We start from the raw sequence: 20,938 nt of genomic DNA, 5'->3' as shown, positions 1-20,938 counted from the left end.
GGCCTGGGCTCTGTTTCCAAATGTCAAGCCTGCTTTCAAAGATCCAAGATTTCTTCCCTAAAGGCCATTCCCAGAGAAGTCTGGCCATGTCCCCACCTTGGAAGCCCCTGTGGCCTTTAGCTCCAGCCTGCAAGGTGACCCCTGTGAAGAGGCATCAAGGCTCCCTGTGGCGTGTCCATTAAAGCAGTGGATTGTAGGAGAGAAATTATAAGGCACTTTATAGTGCTCAGGAGCTCTGGTGGAGCAGTGGTTAAAGCACTCGACTGCCAACCAAAAGGTCAGTGGTTCAAACCCAGAAGCTGCTCTGCGGAAGAACGATGTGGCAGTCTACTTCTGTAAACATGTACAGCCTTGGAAACCCTATGGGAAAGTTCTACTCTGTCCTATAGGGTTGCTATGAGTCGGAATCGACTCAGTGGTAGTGGGTTTGGTTTTTGGTTTTGGTTACAGCGCTTTATTTCATTATGAATTTCTTAAACTTTTGAACTTTTTGTGTACTATTTGTACATAGTAGAAAAAAAATCAAATAGTACCAGAAGGCTCCTAAAGAAAAACAGCAGTTCCCTTTCCAGCCCTTCTCCTCACCTGCCTCAGGCAACCTCCCTAACAATAAGTAATATGCTTATTGCTATTTCTTGGTATATTAATTTTAGACATTTTAACTGACTTTCTGTTATGAAATTTGGATATTTCATAATTTGGGTCCATTATCACCCTCCTCCCAGCCTCCCACATGGCTTCACAATTTCTCTCTCTCTCTTTTCTTTTCTCATGTATGCAAAGAGATCTTTAATATGTTCTAATGCATTTGTTTGTTTTTTTACGAAGCTCTGATAACTTTGCCTTGGACAGGTTGTGCTGACTTCCGCTATATTGTGTGTTGTCTTTCCCTTCACCAAAGTCGACACTTCTCTACTATCTAGTTAACGATTTCCCCTCGTCACCCCTCCCCTCCTTTGTAACCATCAAAGAATGTTTTTTTTCTGTGTGTAAATCTTGTCTTCAGTTTTTATAATAGTAGTCTTATACAATATTTGTCCTTTTGTGATTGACGTATTTCACTCAGCATAATGCCCTTCAGATTCATCCATGCTGTGAGATGTTTTGCAGATTCATCATTGTTCTTTATCGTTGACAACTTCTCTCTGATGACCCAGTAGCACGTGTCCCCTCCTCATAGTCAACTGGACTGGCCTCTGGTTCCCTGTACCCTCCCTTAAGCTACAAGCCATCCCTGTAGGACTTTTGCTCCCCTTCAAGCCTGCCCCAATGCCTGACTTAGCTAGATTCCAGTGGGGTGACTCGTGCAGGAAGAGAGAATGAGATTGGCCTGCCCTGCCCTCTTGGGACAGCTCTGCTGTCCAGAGGGAGGAACGGGAGGGTGTCTGTATCAGGGCTTCTGGACTCCAGACAACATTTCCCAGAGGCTCTGGATCCTACCTCCAGGCGACATTTTCCAGAGGCTCTGGATGCTACCTAAGCTCCAGAGAATAGCCCCAAGGTGTCAGGTGGCGCCTGGGGCGTGGGGCAGATTAATGGGAAAGGTCATCAGGATTGGGTTCAAGGCAGTCTGCCTTGAGAATCAAGACACCGGGGCCTCAGCTGCAGCCCAGGCATGCTGGCGGGCCGCCGGCCCCCACAGAAGTGGCAGGAAGCCCAGCCTTTTTGCCTTGCCTAGCAGCTTGGGGTGTGGTGGGGAGGATGGGCACTGCCCAACCCTCTCCCCCGCAAGCCAACTGGGGCAATTACCCTAGGCTCTCGGGAAAGGGTAGAAGGAATGAGCCCTTTAGGTTGATGCTAAAAATTCTTGAGGCTCAGATATATATATTGCTCCCACAGCCAGGACCACAGCAAAGAGGGTGATACCATTCCTCCCCACTCCCTTTCATTCCCGCTTTCCCCTTTAATAGGGAAAAACCAAACCATTTGCCACTGAGTCAATTCCAGCTCCTGGTGACCCCATGTGTGTCAGGGTTTTCATGACTGTGATCTTTTGGAAGTAGATTGCCAGGCTTTTCTTCCAAGGTGCCTCTGGGTGGACTCAAACCTCCAACCTTTCGGTTAGCAGCTGAGCGTGTTAACCTGTTTACACCACCCAGGGACTCCTTTTAATAGAGACGGCTTTGCAGACCAGACCTAATCAGATCCTGGAGTCTGGAAGTTCCAATCAGCTCAACCCTCTTGCTTTATAGCTGGGAAAAATGAGTCAAAGTCATACAGTAGGTCTGTAGCAAGACTGGGAGGAAGATCCAGGGCCTATTTTGACCAAGGTCACCATAGGTTCATTCCTAAATCCCAGGGGGAAGACTGAGGGATAGTAAGGCTCTTCAGCTTCAGAGAGAAAATGTGGCTACCCCAAGAGGAAGGAAGAAAGGAGGGCACGGACTGAGCACCTACCCTGTGCCAGGCCCTTTGCATGCACCACTGAATCCTCATCATCACCATGCAAGGGTGCACTGTGAACCCTGTTTCACAGATGAGGAAACTGAGGCTCAGAGGGGTGATGTGACTTGCCCATGGTCACAATGTGGCAGGAAGGAGCAGCGCCAGAACTCGGATTTATTTCTGTCTCCTCTAAAGCCGGGGCTCTTTCTACTCATGTGGGCTCCGGACAGAGGCGAAGACTGGGCACCCCCTCCATGCAGACAGCAGGACAGGGTGACCAGCAACCAAGCCTGTCTGGAAATTCACTGAGGAGTGGAAGAGCTATTGTTGAACCTATTTCAGCAGCAAAGAGTGCAGGGCTGTAGAAGGAGAGGCTGGCGTGGGAGCTAGTGGCCTTGTTCAGAGGGAGTTCTGAGACCCCTGGGGAATGTAAGATAACTGAACTGACTTGGGGTCCAAACAATCGCCTCCCAGCTGTGTGGCCTCAGGCAAGTTCTTGTTTGTTTTACTTTTTCTGATCCTAGGTTTTCTCATCGGTAAAATGGGGATAGTAATAGGGAACCCTGGTGGCTCAGTGGTTAAGAGTTTGGCTGCTAACCAAAAGGTTGGCAGTTCAAATCCACCAGACTCTCTTTGGAAACCCTATGGGGCCGTTCTACTCTGTCGCTATGAGTCAGGATCGACTCATTGGCAATGGGGATCCTTGGAATGTTGAAATCCCTGGGCAATGCAAATAGTTAAGTGCTCGACTACCAACCAAAAGGTTAGGAGTTCAAGTCCATCCTGAGGCACCTCAGAAGAAAAGCCTGGTGATCTACTTCCAAAAAATCAGCCATCGAAAACTCTATGGAGCACAGTTCTACTCTGACACAAACAGGGTAGCCATGAGTTGTAATTGACTTGATGGCACTTAGTTTGGCTTTTTTTTTTTAATCCTTGGAATAGTGGTAAAAATACATTGAGATCATGTCAGTAAAACTTCTAGTTTTGGAACCTGGCACACTGTTGGTGCTCAATAAAAGTTAGGTGTTTATCATCTTTATAATCATCATTGTCATTGTCATCCTCAAAGCACACTGCATGGTTCTGGACACACAGCAGGTGTTCAATAAATTGGAGATATCATTCTTTTTAAAGCACTTGGCATGTAGTAGGTTCCCAATAATTGGTAGTTCCCTTCCCTTGCCATCTGGTAGCTGTGTCAATATTAAACCAAGGCTGGATGGGTAAAATGATGCTCTGAAATTTCCTTCTGGCATAATTAAAAGTTCTATGATTTAATTTTTTTTTTTAAATTATGAAAGTAACACCTCAACTGCAGTAGAGTCCAGTGACTGAGGGTTCAGAAGACCACGCCCCTGGACCCTGCTACCCCAGGCTGTGCTCCAAAACCGCCCCGCCCTTGCCCCCACCCCCGCAACAGGCAGGCCTGGTTGTAGGGCAGGGCAGTATGGTACAATGGAAAGAACCTGAGAGGGGAATAATCCTGAGTTCTAGACTCAACCTACCCTAACCTCTCCCGGCCTCACTGCCCTTGTGGGTCAAACGAGGGGCTTGCACCAGGTAAGTCAGTGATCCAGGGCTGTATCTCTGTGCACCCAGGTCTGGGTCTCAGGGAGGACAAGGGGGGTATCTGGGATTATCAAGGTCAACAGCAGGCTTTGTAGACTGTGGCCATTGCCCTCACCATGTCTTCTCCAGGCTGGGGAGGGAGTGAGAGAGGGATGGAGTTCCCTTTCTCTTCCTTGGCCCACAGAACTGATGGTGACCCAGACATGGGGGTGAGTCACTGGCAGACCAGGGCATGCCTCCTCCTGCAGGAAGTCCTCTACCCCCAGTACAGAGGGGCCAGGGCCCCAGTGGTATCACTCCATGGGCCTGCACTATTCAGAAGAAATCACTAATGTCAGGTCTGCAGTGCTGAACACTGGTCCGGCCTAAGTGCCACTGAGAGGGTAGTAATGCCAGGCCCTAGGGGATGAAGGCACCCAGACGAAGCCATGCCAACTCACCAATGGCCGTGAGGAAGAGCCCAGCCTGGTCGATAGGAGTGTTTCCCTCCTGCTCATAGTAGTTGACGGTGACCTTGGTGGGGAGGTGGCACATTGGGAGGGAGAGAAAAGCAGAGATCACAGATCACAAGCAGGAACACCTGCAGTAACCCCTCCCCAGCTCATACCTCACAGCCTGTCAAATCAACCCTCTTTGGATGTTCCAACCATTTCCTCCAGGAAGCTCTCCTGGGCTGGTGAGCTGCTGCTCCCAGATCACTAAACTAGACAGTGGACTCCCCTCCTCTCAGAGAGCATCCAGGTGCCATCTGCCTGCCTGTGCCCACTGTGGGGCCCCCACACCTGCCATGTTATATGTCTAGCTCCTGCTAGTCTCCTAGTGAGTAGGGCTGACCTTTTCTTTATACAATGTCCAGTGCCATCACTGTGATGGAGCACATGGCAAAGGGACTGTGCATAATTAGAGAACCCAATGAGGAGACAGTTCTGGTCCCAGCTTCACCACTAAATTGCTATGTGGCCTTGGGTAAATCATTTCAGTCCATGGATCCTTGCTGTATTAGTGGCCATTGAGTTGGTCCCCAACTCACGGTGACCCAATACATGATGGAAAGAAATGCTGCCCAGTCCTGCGCCATCCCCATGATTGGTTGCAGAATGAATGGTTGGGACCTATAAAGTTACACTGACTGACTTTCAGACGTAGATCACCAGGCCTTTCTTTACTAGTCCTTCTTAGTCTGGAAGCTCTGCTGAAACCTGTTCAGCATCATAGCAACAGGGTCCACTGACAGACAGGTGGTGGCTGTGCCTGAGGGACACTGGCCAGGCATCAAACTCGATCTCCCACATGGAATACATGAATTCTAGCACTGAACCACCACTGTCCCCTTGTGGGTCCTTAGCACCCTATTTTACAGATGATGAAACCAAGGACCTTGTGGCTGTAACTTCCAAGGATTCTAATATTCTATAGTTTTAAGATTCTAAACTTTCTATCATTCAGTGGTCCACAATTATAACCCTCTGCGAAGCAATTGGGAATTCCAGAACACTTAACTGTGCTCATAGATCAAAAGGCAGTCGTTTAAACAAAACAAGGGGATACTGCATGTTTTAAAGTGAGGAAAGGTGTGTGTCAGGGTTGTATCCTCTCACCAGATTTATTCAATCTGTATGCTGAGCAAATAATCTGAGAAACTGGACTATATGAAGAACAATGCAGCATCAGGATTGGAGGAAGACTCATTAACAACCTGCAATATGCAGATGACACAACCTTGCTTGCTGAAGTGAAGAGGACTTGAAGCACTTACTGATGAAGATCAAAGACTACGGCCTTCAGTATGGATTACACCTCAACATAAAGAAAACAAAAATCCTCACAACTGGACCAATAAGCAATATCATGATAAACGGCGTAAATATTGAAGTTGTCAAGGATTTCATTTTACTTGGATTCACAATCCACAAGGAAGCAGCAGTCAAGAAATCAAATGACGTATTGCATTGGGCAAATGCGCTGCAAAAGACCCTGTTAAAGTGTTAAAAAGCAAAGATGTCACCTTGAGGACTAAGGTGAGCCTGACCCAAGTCGTGGTATTTTCAATTGGCTCATATGCATGCAAAAGCTGGGCAATGAATAAGGAAGACCTAAGAATTGATGCATTTGAACTGTGGTGTTGGTGAAGAATATTGAATATACCATAGACTGCCAGAAGAATGAACAAATCTATTTTGGAAGAAGTATACCCAGAATGCTCCCAGGAAGCAAGGATGGTGAGACTTCGTCTCACATACTTTGGACATGTTATCAGGAGGGACTAGTACCTGGAGAAAGACATCATGCTTGGTAAAATAGAAGGTCAGTGAAAAAGAGGAAGACCCTCAGTGAGATGGATTGACACAGCAGCTGCAACAATGGGCTGAAACATAGCAATGATCGTGAGGATGCTGTAGGACCGGGCAGTGTTTTGTTCTGTTGTACATAGGGTTGCTATGAGTTGGTACCGATGCAGCAGCCCCTAACAACAAGAAATCATTGCTCTACAGGCTAACACTGCACTGTCCTGTACAGTAGCCACTAACCCCGTGTGGCTATTGAGCACTTAAAATATACAAATCTGAATTGAAATGTGCTGTAAGTGTAAACTACACGCCGGATTTTAAGGACTTCAGTCTGAGTAATGTAAACTATCTTGTTAATATTTTTCATACTGGTGGCATGTTGAAATGATAATATTTTGATATATGAAGTTAAGTAAAATAGATTATTAAAATTAATTTCACTTAACAAGGGAAAATGACATATGTGGCTCCCATTCTGTTTCTTTGGGGCAGCACTGGTGTAGTCTGCCTCGATTCCAGCATGGCCACTGGTCCCCTGCAGCCCATGGAGGGTGCGCCTCCCTAGCCCTGGTACCTTGTCGCTGCTGGCCTCAATGCTCGCCTGGCTCATGGTGAGCCGCAACGTGGTGGTAGGTAAGAGAGGCCAGCGCTGTTTGCCATTGGCGGCCACCTCCTCAGCATGTCCATCACGTACCACCTCCACCCGCACGCGCTCCGAGTGCTTCAGGCTGAAGGTCTGTGCCTCGGCTGGGGCCGCGCTGTACGGACAGAGGAGAGAGGGTCACGGGGAGTCCTGGGGTAGGTAGGACAAAGGGGTTCAGGGAGGAGGCTCCTGGAGGGGCCATGCTACAAGGGCCCTCCCAGCTCATCTGATCTGGGGGACCCCAAAGAAATCAGCTGTATTGTCATCACCTGGTAGGACAAGAATTTACATTTCCAACATATTTCTAGGCGCTGTTGATGCACAGCTACAGGGGCCACACTTTGAGAACCACTGATCTAGACATTCGGCAGTGTAGTACTTTGGTTAGAGCCCTGGGGTGGCCTAAGCTGTGAGTGTGAGTCTGTAAAGGCCACCAGGCAGGTCTCTCTGGCCCAGGCCACAGGCTGCAGGGACTCCTGGCAAAGACTACTGGTCACAGGGACTGGCAGGAGAGAGTGGGCAGGGGTCCAGGCAGCTCATGCCCAGTGTTGGGAAAGGAGCTCAAAAAAGAAGCCCCAGGGCCACTTGATTTCTTGTCTCTCTGCCATTCCCCATCCCTCTCACCCTGTCATGGGGATGCTGGGTCCCAGGAAAGATGGTGAAAGATGCACCGCCTCTCCACACTCATCCCCCTATTATACATGAGCTGATCTGAGTCTTGTTGGCTGGGGCCTGCTGCCTTCTGTCCACACCCATCATGAGGAGGGGCACAGGATCTGGGCAAAAACCCTGGATTAGGGATACACATGCAGAAGATCTGGGGTCAAGCCCAATTTTGCTGCTGACTTGATGAAGGGGTCTTGAATGAGTCTTTTGCCACCTCTGAGTGTCCATTTGCCCACCCATAAGCCAAAGTATGAGCACTTGCCCCTTTTGTGCACACATCCCCTTCCTGTCCACACAACCCTCGTTCTTTATCCTTCGCAGGCCAGGGGTCATATCCTGTCTGGTGATGCTGTTAAATGTTACCTTCCTCCTCTGGATTATAAACCCCTAAGGTCCCTGGGTGGCACAAGCTGTTTGCAATGGGCTGCTAACCTAAAGGTTGGCAGTTTGGACCCACCCAGCACTCCCACAGAAGAAAGGCCCGGTGATCCTCTTCCATAAAGATTATAGCCAAGAAAACCCTATGGAGCAGTTCACTGTGTAACACACAGGGTCGCCATGAGTTGGAATTGACTCAATGGCAATGGCTTTGGTCTTTTGGTTTTCTTTGAGGACACAGCCTACTTTCTCCCACCCCCATCCTTCACAGAGTCTAGCATGGGAAGCATATCACACACCCCCAGCAAGAGTGTGGAACTGAGCCTGATAGAAGGTGAGCTTTTCAGAGTACCTAGCCAGGATTTCCCAAAGGGAGGTGTGGGTACCACCCGAGCACATAAGATGCTACATAAGGTGGCAAATGAGTGAACATTTTAAAAGACTTATTCTGACTCATGGCAATCCCGTGTGTGTCAGAGTAGAACTGTGCTTCACAGAGTTTTCAATGGCTGATTTTCAGAAGTAGATCACCAGGCCTTTCTTTTGAGGTGCCTCTGGGTGGACCTCAACCTTTCGGATGACAGCTGAGTGCATTAACTGTTTGTATCACCCAGGGACTCCAAAAGAAGATTTATATGTTTATTAAATGCATTATCTCTTTACGGCAACTTTATGGCTTTCCATTTATTGTTTAAAATAAAGTTGTTAAGAAAAATGTGTGTCGGTTTAAAGATACATTTTAAGTTCTAGTACTACAGGTGGAATGTAGTTTTGGCAAAAATTGTGAGAGTCTGGGAAACTGTGGACTCAGGTTTGGGAAACACTCCGCAAGTGCGAGTCCCAGCTTCGCCCAACTTGCTGGGTAGCCTCGGGCAAGGTGTTTCTTCTCTCTCAGCTCCGTTAAATGTAAAACAAGAGGATGGGACCAGGTCAGAAGTGGCTGGAGTCTGGGGAGAGCAGAGAGAGCATCGCCTAGATGTAGGAGTGGGTGGGGTGTGCTGAAAAGCTGGGATCTCTCTGCCCAATCCCCGACCTCACTTTAACAAAAGCCTCTGTTATTTCATTTGGTTTTACAGAGTGGGCTTCTGCAAACAATTCTATTTAGAAAAAAAAATGCTTTACCAACTCACATGATCTCGTAAGAGCCGGACCCTGACAATAGTTGCTGTAAATGCTGCTTCCTGCCAGCCTTCATTCCTCTGGGCTAAATGAGAAGCCGGAGGAGACCTCGAAGTCCCCGAGGGCTCATGCCCAGCCCCCATTAGAGCTCAAGGGCCCCACGCCCTCCCATCCCACTACACCAAGTACCAGCCCCATCCAAGCCGAGCAAACAGCTATTACTGGAGCAGCCCTGGCAGAAGCGACAAAGGTGTCCATTGTCCCCTTGTGTGTCCTGTGGGTTGCCTCTCTCCCCAGGAAGAGTGTCTCAGAATTCCCCCCAGAAACCAGAGAGCCAGGGGCTGCGGAGGCTGTGGAGGGGCCCAGGACAGTATTCAGGGAAGTGGAGTATGTGTGTGTGTAGTGGGTGGTGGTGGTTGTGACATCCTTGCTTATTGGAAAGAGGCTAAAGATAGTGTGGACAAGACAGGCTGCCAGTCCCTGGACCATGTCTACTATCATCGTGTCCCAGTACGCAGGATGTGGCCAGGCTCAATACATACTCTGTGAATAAATGAATGAATGAACCTGCCTCTCTTGGTTTTCCAAACTGTGCTAGTGCAGTGATTTTTTTTAAAAGAAATCAAGTCACTTGCTTGCATCAAAATATTCAGTGGCTCCTTGGTGGCCTACCCATACAAAAAATCCAAACTCTTTATAGCTTGTGTTCAATCAGTGGCATTTGGCCAGTGCATCTCAACATGACTCTCCAGCCTCATTTTCTGCAACTTCTTCCACCCTGTAAGCTCCCTCCATTCTTTCATCTCACCAAGCTTTTTTTTTTGTATATGCTGTTCCTTCTACCTGCAATGCTTTTCCTTGACTTCTCTGCTTGGCAAATGTCCATCCCTCCTTGAAGACCCAACTCAACTGATTTATCCTCATGCTTATTTTTCTATGTGGCAGTTAGCTCCTTGAAGACAGGGGTCGTATCTTCTATTGTCTGTTCCAGCACCTGGCCTAGTACAGGCACACAGTAAGAACTCTACAGATGTTTGCTGCAGGAAGGGCTGAAGAGAAGGGCTTGCTTACGTGCTCATTCATTCACTCAACATGTATTTATTGAGCACTTACTCTGTGCCAGGTATAGTTCTCGGTGCTGGGGGTAGATTGGTCCCAAGATAATATGTTAGATACCTTAATAATCTGAAGATAATATGTTCCCTGGGTCCACTGAGCTTATATTCTAATGGGAAAGAAAGGCTTTCAATAGATTACATAATTAATTGTGTGACTACAGCTGTGATAATTACCATGGAGGAGAAGTATGGGGTATCAAGAAACCTGCCCTGGTCTGGGACTAAGGGAGGGCTTCCCTGAGGAAATGGCATCTGAGCTGAGATCTAAACTCTAGACTCTAACGACTGGATAAGAATTAATTTGACCAGTGGTTCTCAAACTTTGGAATCCCTGGGTGGTGCAAATGGTTAGTCCTCTCAGCTGCTGACTGACTGAAAGGCTGGAGGTTCCAGTCTACCCAGAAGCACCATGGAAGAAAGGTCTGTGGATCTATTGCCAAAAAAATCAGCCATTGAAAACCCTGTGGAGTCCAGTTCTACTCTGACATACAGGGGCTCACCATGAGTCAGTCGACTTGACGGCAGTCGGCTTGGTTTCTCAAACGTTGGCAGCATTGTTAAAACACAGACTGCTAGGCTTACCCCCAAAGTTTCTGATTCAGCAGGTCTGGGGTGGGGCCTGGGAATCTGCATTTCTAACAAGCTCCCAGGGGATACTGATGCTGCTGGTCTGGGGACCACACTTTCAGTATCACTTAACCGGACAAAGAGAGGAGAGGAAGAGGAACAGAGCTGTCCAACCACTTCCATGCAAGCTTGGAAGGTGGAAGCTAGCTCAGCATGTTCCAGAAACTGGAAGGAGGACAGTGTGGCTGGGGTTTGTGAGCAAGGCGGAGGGAGAGTGGCAGGAGGAGAAGGTGGAGATGATAGTGAGGACTGGGTCTTTCTCCTGAGAACAGTGGGGATCATCGAAGGTTTCTAAGCAGGGGTGACATGATCCTTTCTGCACTGTAGACGGATCACCCAGGTGCAGGGTGGAGAAGGGATGTCACGACAGCAATAGTGGAAGTAGGGGAACCAGTGAAGAGGGAACTGCAGCTGTGAGGTGAGTGATGATGGTGGCTTGGGACAGACAGGGTGGTGGCTGTGGAAATGGAGAGAAATGGCTGCCGGCTGTGGTCAAAGAAAGGAACTTTGAGAAAGGCCTGGAAAACTGTGACAAACATAGAAGAGAGATGTTTATTAAGTTCAGCCCAAGGGAATTCTGGGGCTTTGTGACCTCATGTCTGCTCAGCCCCAAGAATGCTCTGTGACCTCTGGGGAGCCACTCAGCCTCTCTGGTCTCTACTCAGTGGGGAAGGTCACTGGCTTGGCCTTGCAGGGCTGGGACAGCTCACTGATAGCTCCAGACTCAAAGCATGACATGCCTGCTCTCAGCTTGTCCACCTGCCCTGGGCCTATTAACACCAGCCAGGGCTACCCCTAGAGTGACCCCAGCTCCTGGCAGCCTGGCAGTTAAATCCTGCCCGCAGGTCTCTGGAGGAGCATGAGGGGGAAGTTGTGGATGCCAGCATGTATGCAACCCCTTGGCGAGCACCTCTGAGGGGAAGGGAGGGATCACGGGAAGGAAGCAAGGCCAGGGGTAGGATGAATCTAGCCCAGGCCTCACATCTGGCGCTCAGTTTGGTGGTGGCTGGAGCCCTAGGGGCATTGGTGAAGGCAAAATTATGACATCTGTCTTCAGCCAGCCTCCTTCCACCCAGTAACCTCAGCAGCCCCTCTCACCAGTGCTTCCAACTGCCCTGGGTCCTCCCCTCAGGGAAGAAACAGTCTAATCTACGGTCACTCCTCTTCTCAGTCTTCAATAACTCCTTACTGCCTAAAGAACAAATTCCAACACCTCTGAGCCCAGAATTCGAACTCCCTGGCTCAAGTTCATTGATCCACCAACCCTACACTCCAGGCCACAGAATCTACACCCTTCCACCTCTATGTGCCCTATGTCTTTCCTGCCTTGGTGCCTTTGCTCCTGCTGATCCATGTGGCATGTCCTTGGTCTCATTCTGAATCCCATCCTCCAAGACCCAGTTCAGTTGCCACCTCCTCCAGGAAGACTTCCCTGATCTCATAGCCGGCACTTATCTCTCCCTTCCTTTGCTGGTGCCTCAAACAGCACTTAACAAATGTTGCTCCACTTTTCCTCCTATGTTATGAACTCTTTGAAGGCAGAGACCATGTCTTATTATTATTCGTCTTAATAATATTGTAACAAACCCCAAAGTAATTAATGAAAACTACATACTGAGTACCTACTATGTGCCAAGCACCGTACCAGCCCTTGATCCATATGAGCTCAGTCCATCCTTTCAATAACTCCATAAGGCCTGTACTAATGTCAGTCTATGTGACAGGGGAATACACCCAGGCTCACAGAGGTTGGGCACTTGCTTCAAGTCTCATGGGTGGTAATGGCAGAGCTGGGAGGTAAGCTCAAGCTCTCTGAGCTCTGGGCATGGTGCTCCCTTTGTAGGAGAGAATCCATAGGTTAGAGTCCTCCCTAAAAGTCCTCCAAGTAGGAGCAGCTAGTTGGGGGGCAGGCCTCATTCAGGAGAGGGCCCAAACAAGAAGCCCTTAGGGACCTCTAGAGCCCCCTGCTTACTTTGCAGATGTGGGTCAGAGGCCCAGAGAGGGGACACCAAAGGCTTGCTTCTCCCCTGGCCTCTTGGGTGAATGACCGACATAAGCAGGCACGGGGCCAGTCAAAGCTCCTGGGCCCGGGATCTGGCAGGCTGGGCATGAGAGAGCTGCCTCCGAAAACTGCCTCCCCAAAGTTTATCAGGTGTGTGACCAGCTAGGGGTTGGGCACCGAGGTGAGCCCCTGCCACCATGTTCCAGCCCTGACTCAGAGCCCTGTGGGCAGTAGGGAAGGCTCTCAGGGACCCCAGCTATGCACGGGGCTGTGAGCTCAGCACACAGGACGCCAGGTGCTCCTCAGACCCTTCCACCTGGGAACCAGCCTGAAACCGGATCCCTGGAGCAGCTCCTGGCAGGGCCTCCCTTTTAGGGTTGAGGGCTCTGGGTGCTGTCCTAATTTATAGGGCCACCTGACCTGGCCTGGATCCCCTCCAACCGCCACTCTCTCGGGAGCAAGTGTAACTCTGGCCAAGCTCAGCCACATGCCCTTGACCTTCTACAGGCTGTACCAACCCTGCCTGTCCCTTGAGCCTGGGGGTGGAGAGCTCAGCCCAATGGCAGGCCATTCACCATGCATCACCAGTACATCCATTCATCATGCATCACCAGCACATCCATTCATTCACTCACTCAACCAAGGTCACCATGTCGACTCAGGGCTGGAGGTGTGCGGGAACAAGGAGGGCAGGGAGTGTGGACGAGGACACGCCCAAAACACCATTCCCAGGAAGGTGGCCCAGCAGAGGGGCTCTGCTCGAGCCTGAATCCCACCTTCACCATTTACCAGCTGTGTCATCTTGGACAAACATTCCTGACCTAACTTTCCCCATCTGTAAAAGGAGGGCAATAATAGTACCTAACTCATAGAAGTTGTTGTGAGGTTTAAACACATATAAGTTATCAAATACGTGGGAGATGAACGTGCAAAGGGTTAAGAAGGCTGCCTGGTACCTAGTAAGTGCTCCATAAATTTTAGCTAGTAATATTATGTAAATCGGTTCTGAAAAGGAAAAGAAAATAATGAGGTAGAGAGTGCCTGCAGTTTTGGGATAGGGCATCACAAAATGGGGTGGTCAAGGAAGGCTGCTCAGAGGAGGTGACATCTGAGCTAAGACTTGACTCATGAGGAGTTGGGCATGTGGTGGTCTAGGGGAGAGTGTTCCAGGCAGAGGGAACAGCAACTGCAAAGGCCCTGAGGTGGGACTGAGCTTGGTGCGGTCAAGGGCTAACAGCATCCGCAAATGCAGAATGGACTGCATGTAGCAGACCAGGTAGGAGACGGGGTGTGCAAGGCGAGGCCTGATACACTATGGGCCTGGTACTCTATGGGAAGGGGAGACCATGGCACTTTGAGGCCCCAGTGCTTCAGACTGGATCTTGGACTCCCCCTGAACTTTGTCCTAAGAGTACTTTAAAAAACAATCAAGTAAATCCCCCAGCACACTCCTCCACCAAGGGGCAGAGAGAGAAAGTCTGGGAGGGAGTCAGAAATGGGGAAGAACTGAAATTCTCTGGGCTTTTCTCCAAGGAAGGATCCACATCTATATTTGTTTCTCTTTCCCCAGCATTTTACTGCGCCAATATCTAGGAACTCCTGCCCTGGTACCTTCTTCCTATTTTCTGCCGGGAAGTGATGGGAAAGGACCTGCCTGGAAAATAGCTGGTTGGCCCCTGCCGTGGGGTATCCCTGGGAAGTGGGGCAGGGGGATCACCCCACTTCCCACTTCATGGCTCATCGTGAGGTCAAATGAAAACCGGGCAAAGAGACAAGAGACAACTGTCAACATCATCCCTATGCCTTGAAGCTCCTGCAACGTCAGGATACAAATTCTGTCCTTTTCTCTCCAGCAAGGGGGAAAAGGGGACACTGGCCTTATCAAGGAACTCTCATCCCCTTGGACAGATACACAAACTGAGGTAGGGAAAGGACAGACTGTATCCAAGGCCCAGTATGTGGGTCAGTGGGAGAGCTCGCAGAGCTTGGCCACCCCTCTACTGTATCCCAAAGATACCCACCCACCACGCCCTCTCAGACTCCGGTGGTGCCCACGGTTCCAGAACAGGGACAATATCATTCACAAGAGGTGGGTGGGGAGGGCGGAACCAACCTGCAGACGCCACTCACTCAATGCCCTCTCTTCAAGTCAGAATCACATGGGGACCAGCTAAAGGGATCACCAGGGGAGACTGTGTGGACAAGACACAGCCATGCCAGACCAAAGACAAGTATATGTGGGGGTAGCAGGAGGAAAAATCCAGTATCTTTAATAATGACCACAAAGTACAACCTCTAGAAAAAAGCCTACTTCCTTCTTTTTGTGCTTCTACTCACAGTTTGCTGGAGAGTAGCAGGCAGAATGTGGCCAGGATCAGGGCTTCCATCCCCAAAGGGGCCAGTTTTGCTGGGAGAGGTGGGTGGCCCAGAATACCTCTTCCCATGGTGGCCTGGATGACACTTGTCAGGGCAGCAAAGTGGTCAGGTGTTCATCACCACGACCATGTCCACAGTTTCTACCAGGCATACGATCCTTCCTCTTATTCTCTGATTGACTCTCACACATCCCCACTGTCCAGACGAGGAGGTGGAGGCACAGCAAAGTCAAGTGATTTGCTCAAGGTCACGAAGAGTGGATGGGAACCTATTCTGGCCTACCTCGAATTCTGCCTCTTTCCACTGTCCAGCTGCTTCTCAAGCCCTGAGAGCAGCCTTCACTCTGAGCGCCTCTTATAATCACAGGGAAAGAGGGAGAGGAGGTAACACTCATGGGGCAGTTCCTGCCAGGACCATGAGGTCTGCCGTGGGATGGGGCAGGCGAGGCCCTGCTGTGTGTCTGAAAGGGGAAAGGGGCCCAGAGCCCTTGGGAAGGGAGAGTAGGGGGTGGAGGACTGTTCACTGACGTTTGGGACCCAGAAGGAGTGAAGGGTCAGGAAACCACTCCTTAGTTAACAGGGTCCAGGGCCCACCAGACTTTGTCCCTTTGGGACTACCTGGAGGTCCTGGGGGCATCATTTGGGGTCCTGAGTGTGTCTAGGCTGGGAAGGACTCAGTGGGACATGGTTGGAAATTGAGGGCAGAATGGGGGTGCAGGGAAGTTTCCAGGGGCACTGGGCTTGTGGTGCTGGTGAAAGGTGGAAGGGATACAGGCTGAAAGGGTCCTTTGGTTCAACCTGCTCATTTTAGGGTCACACAGGACAGAGTGGTGGATCTGAGTCCTATGTGATATCAGGCAAATAGCTTCACCTGTCTGAGCCTCACTTTCCTCATCTATAAAATGGGGGTGTGCCCAGCATGACCTCCAAGGTCTGTGGTGAGGATGAAATGTGATAATGCTTTTGGTTCATAAGTGTTCGTTAATATCCCCTGCTATCATTAACACTGACAGTAGCTGTTACTATTACGGATATTAGGAGTAACAACAGCAGTCATAGCCCTATCTCCTTAGTTCCAGAAGAGGCTTCCTTGCACTTGACCAGTGGTTCTCAACTAGAAGCAATTTTGTGCCTCCATCCCCATAGGGGATATCTGGCAATGTCTGGAGACATTTTTGGTTGTCACAGCTAAGCGGGTGCTACTGGCTTCTAGGGGATAGAGGCCAGAGATGTTGCTAAACATCCTACAATGCACAGGATGGGCCCCCAGGACAAAGAATAATCCTGCCCCAAATGTCAGTGGTGCCAAGGTTGAGAAACCCTGCTATAGCCCTGCACTGTCCAGTACGGGGGCCACCAGCTCTACGTGCCTACTGAGCACCTGACATGTGGTTAGTCCCCACTGCGATGTGCCATAAGTCACACACCAGATTTCAAAGACAGTACGAAAAGAAGAATGTAACCAATCTCACGGATAATTTTTATATTGATTATACATTGAAATGATAATGTTTGGATATGTTGGGTTAAATATATTATTAAAATAATATTATATTATTAAATTAATTTTATATTATTATTAAAATACTTTTAAATTTTATAGTATTAAAAGGAATATATTATTTTTAGCATATTATTAGTCTATATAATTAGTATATGATTAAAATGAATTTCACGTGTTTAACTTTTTTAAAAACGTGGCTTCTAGAAAATTGAGAATGACAGATGTGACTATTTGCGGCTTGCATTCGGTTTCTTTTGGTCAGTGCTGGTCCAGACGGCACTGCCTCTCTTAGTGGTGGTGGGAATCTTACGTGGAGGTGGGGGGTGGAGGTGGCTGTGTCTTGAGGAAGGACAAAGGGAACTATCACTCCTCTGCCACCTGCCCACACCTTCCCCCCCCCCGCCCCCACCTGGGTGGGCTCTCTGTGCCAGGACAGAGAGAGGGCAGGGGACCTGAGTGTGGCCCTACCCCCATCGGAGGGAGGATCCAGCACATTGCCAGTCTTGCAGGCTGCACCAAAAGTACCCTAGTGAACAAAGAGGCAGGGATGGTGAAGCTGAGGCTTACAGACCTGAGTGCCCTGGCTCCAGCCCATTCCCCAGCAGTTCCCAGTTCCCAGTTCCCAGCTGCGGGTGGAGAAAGGAGGGGCGCTTCTCTAGGCCACTGGGGCCTGGACCACACTTTACTGCTGTGTTATGACCCCTGAGACCACCCAGTTCACCCTGAGCTTTATACATGGAATGGCTGAGGCTGGGGCCAGGGGCGGATGAATGGAGAGGGTCTCAGGTCCCAGGGGCCTGCTGGGTCAGCAGGCGGGGTGAATGGGCTCTTCCCCTCCAGGAGGCTGGGCTGTGGGAGAGGTATTTGGCTGGGGCTTGATGGTATCAGCATGGCCAGTGGCGGTTTCAGGAGACTGGCTGGGCAGGGTTGTCAGGGCCCTAGGAGGTGAAAGAAAGAATGGGGCTGGGTGAAGGTATGTGGGGAAGACAAAGGGATGGGGTTCAGTGGGGGCCTGGGAGAGCCGGGGCACTCTCAACAACCTCCAGCTGACAGAATGATTTGCGAGCAATAAAGTATGTTGGCACCACATGTGAGCTCAACTAAAGGCACAGAGAGGTGGGGGAACTGCCCAAGGCCTGCATGCTCCCTCCCCTCAGCAATGGGAAATATTTCAAATGCTTGGAATAGAAGGCTGTAGGTAAAACCTCAGTATGACCCTACCTGGGCTCTCTCCACCAATTCATTCACACCAGCCTCACCTTTGTCAGGCCCTGCCCCACACACTACTGGGGAGATAGGTCAGTGGACTTGGCTGAGTCTTGGGGGCTGTAGGTAGTGGTGGGGTCCTGACCTCGATTTCCCCACCCCATGTCCTGTTCTCTCAGAAATTCTGTAAGCCCCACTTTCACCAAGTCTGTGGACAGAGACAAGAGGGGGAGGGAATAGGTTCCAGAATCAGGGGTGCTCTTTGCTCTTCTGACCAGGACCTCATCTTGGTACCTGGAGTCCCAGGCCTCAGCCCAATGGAACAAGACCCCTCTCTGAGCCCAGAGTGAAGTCAAAGGAAGGCATTTGAGGACAAGGGGTGCATGGCCAGTGCCTGGGGACAGGTCACCCGTAGTGGCCCCCACAGGGCGAAATCGGAGCCTGATCAACACCCGGGGCCACATACAGCCCCAGGGCAGCTCCCCTCTGGCCCTGCCTGGACCCCAGCAAAGCTCCAGCTGGGCTGAGAGTGGGAGGAGGGGGCAGGGGGAGGCTGGGCTGGGGTGGTGATGAGACTGAGGGGAAGGGAGGGCATAAGGGCGAGGAAGGGACGTGCTGAGAGAAAAGTGGGTAAGTGAAAGGGGAAAGGGTGGTGGGAAAAGCTGGGGTCGTGGGGACTGAGGTATCCCTGGGAGACGGTCAGGAGGTGGAAAGAATAGGGTGAAGGAAGGCAGACTGGGGAAAGGGTTTTGACAGAGCAGGGGCTGAGACTGTGTCAGCGTGTGTGGCGGTGGTCTCAGAATTTCGGGGAGCTGACACAAGGCTTGGAGGCTCTCAGAGTTTCCAGGTGGTGTTCTTAGGATTTCTGGGAGCGGGGGCCTCGGGATGAAGGGCAGCTCGAGCCAGAGGAAGACTGTCCACGTCCCTGAGTCAGGGAAGGGTCTCAGGGTGCAGTGTGATGGCTCCTAGGATTTCTAGGGGCGAGACCTCAGACCAGAGCCCCGGGGTTGGGGCAGGGTGTCTCCAGCCGGCGCGGAAGCCCGCTCACCTGTAGACATCGGTCCAGAGGTAGGTGCCCAACACGTACACCGCCTCCACGCGGCTACCGTACTGCAGCCGCACGGTCCGCTCGCGCAGCATCTTCCCTGCAGTGCCAGTCCTCGCTCTGTTCCGCTCCCGGTCCGCACCCAGCCACCTGCCGCAGGTGCCGCCGGTCCAGTAGCCTGCGCCCTCCGCTGCCCTGCGCGCCGCCTTATCCTGCCATCAGTGGGGCGGGGCGGCCCGCCGCACTCCTCTCGCAGTGGGCCACGGGACTGTCCGTCAAGCGTGGCCACGCCCTCCCCCAGCTCGTCCGGCCCCGCTGTGGACCGGATGAGGTTGGCTGCTGCCAGTTCGCTCCATTCTCTGTTGGTTGCTCGCTCGTTCATTCATTCGTTCATTCATTCATTCAACAACTCTTCAGTAAGCGCCCAGCTGCTGGGAGCCAGGACACGGCCCCATCCCCCTCTCCGGCGCTCCTATCCTCGTGGGGCAGACAATGAAAACGTGGAGCTGCCGTGCGGGCGAGGACAGGAGTTGGAGGGAGCACAGACGGGGTGTCCTAACTCTGCCTGGGCATCCGGGAAAGGCTTCCCAGAGGAATAACCGAGTCTTAACGAAGGCGTTTGCCAAACTAAGTGGGGAGGAGAAGGGGCCGCCTGATCTCCCCCCGTCCTCTCTCTCGTCTCTCCATCCAACACTAACAGTCAGATTAGTATCACCAGAGGGAAAATGAGGAGGGCAGTGGGAGAGAAGCCAGCAGCCCACAGGATCCAGGATGCCGAGCCAAGGCATTGGGTAGATGGGTGGGCAACGGGAACTCTGGAAGTCGTCCTCATGAGAAGCCGCTGTGGTCAGAAGTGGAAGTGAAATGGGTGGTGGATAGAGGTGGATGTAGTGAGGAGGCTGAGCTGAGGAGGGGCAATGAAGACCCCGGAGGGGGGCAACGTGAGAGAGATGGAGAGGAGGGAGTTGCTCTGTTCCATGTTTATGGACTGAGATATGGGGCCACTTGGTGACTAGCAGGCTGTGAGAGTAGAGGGACAGCAAGGAGCAGGGGTGGATTATTCAATAGGCAAGGTATGCATGGTGCTTACCTTGCTTACCAGATCATCTGTAGTGAACAATTTCACATTTTTTCACCACAGCAAAGATTCTGCTTCTAGATATGGCTGGCATCTGTCTCTCTCCCAACCCCACAGCACCTTTCTACAGAATCAAAGCCTCTTTTCAAATTTACAGTCCCTGACAGAGAGGATCACCCAGTGAGCAAGGCGGTGGTATGGTGAAAAACATGTGAAATTGTTCACTACAGATTAGGAAGTAAGCACAAGTAAGCCCGTGCTTACCTTGCTTATTCGGTCATCCACCCCTGGTGAGGGGGCAGGACTGAGGACCCCATTCTGGTCTGGGCCACCACTGCAGAGGCCAGTTTGTGTCCTGTGGAGGCTGAGGTGCAGGGCGACATCAGTAGGGGTTGGTTCATGCCACCCCATCCCAAGTCTTCTCACTCTGAAGCCAGTTGAGGAGCTGTTCAGACAGTTCAGGGGTGTGTGTGTGTGTGTGTGTATAAAGAGGAGGGCAGGGGCTGGCCACTGGGGGTGGGCAGAGGCTGTGAAAGGGAAGGGTTGGCATGGAGGGGGATGTTTGGGAAGGGGAGAGGGCTGATGGGGAGCTGGAAGCATGAGGGGTGCACCTAAACAAGAGGGACTAAGCTCAGAAGTGCCTAGGCCCTCTGACCCCAGCGGCCTCCTGGAACAGCCCAAATTAGGAGGCGGTGAAGAGTCCAGCTGCTCCTCCGGAGGATCTGGGAGGCATGATGGAGAGGTAACTGACCAGGGTGGGATGTGCCTCCCAAATGCACGTAGATCCAGGCTGAGGCCGGTCTCTACCGATTGGCTCCTGGAAGCTCACCGGGCGTATCCTCCAATCAGGAGGCAGCTCGCACGTGAAACTTCCAAAGATGGAAAAAGACATGTGCAACTGCGGCCTGACTGCGAAGCCGCGGAGTGGGGGG

At 51.0% G+C, this 20,938-nt stretch overlaps 1 protein-coding gene across 1 annotated transcript in view; it reads right to left on the bottom strand.

Moving 5' to 3' along the window:
- Window positions 1–19,104, bottom strand: part of PADI2 (peptidyl arginine deiminase 2) — a 51,465-nt gene extending 32,361 nt beyond the window's left edge. Inside the window, exons 1-3 of the mRNA XM_004377205.2 lie at window positions 18,932–19,104; window positions 6,820–7,003; window positions 4,398–4,470 (exon numbers count right to left, since the gene is read on the bottom strand). Coding sequence (XP_004377262.1) covers window positions 4,398–4,470; window positions 6,820–7,003; window positions 18,932–19,023 — 349 coding nt within the window. The 5' untranslated portion in view covers window positions 19,024–19,104. The remainder of the gene's footprint in view (window positions 1–4,397; window positions 4,471–6,819; window positions 7,004–18,931) is intronic.
- Window positions 19,105–20,938: the final 1,834 nt, after the last annotated feature.

The sequence above is a fragment of the Trichechus manatus genome, unplaced genomic scaffold (assembly GCF_000243295.1).
Source record: "Trichechus manatus latirostris isolate Lorelei unplaced genomic scaffold, TriManLat1.0 scaffold00048, whole genome shotgun sequence".
Lineage (NCBI taxonomy): Eukaryota > Metazoa > Chordata > Mammalia > Sirenia > Trichechidae > Trichechus > Trichechus manatus.
Note: the sequence above shows the minus strand (reverse complement) of the source record. Positions and strands in the feature narration are given on the sequence as shown.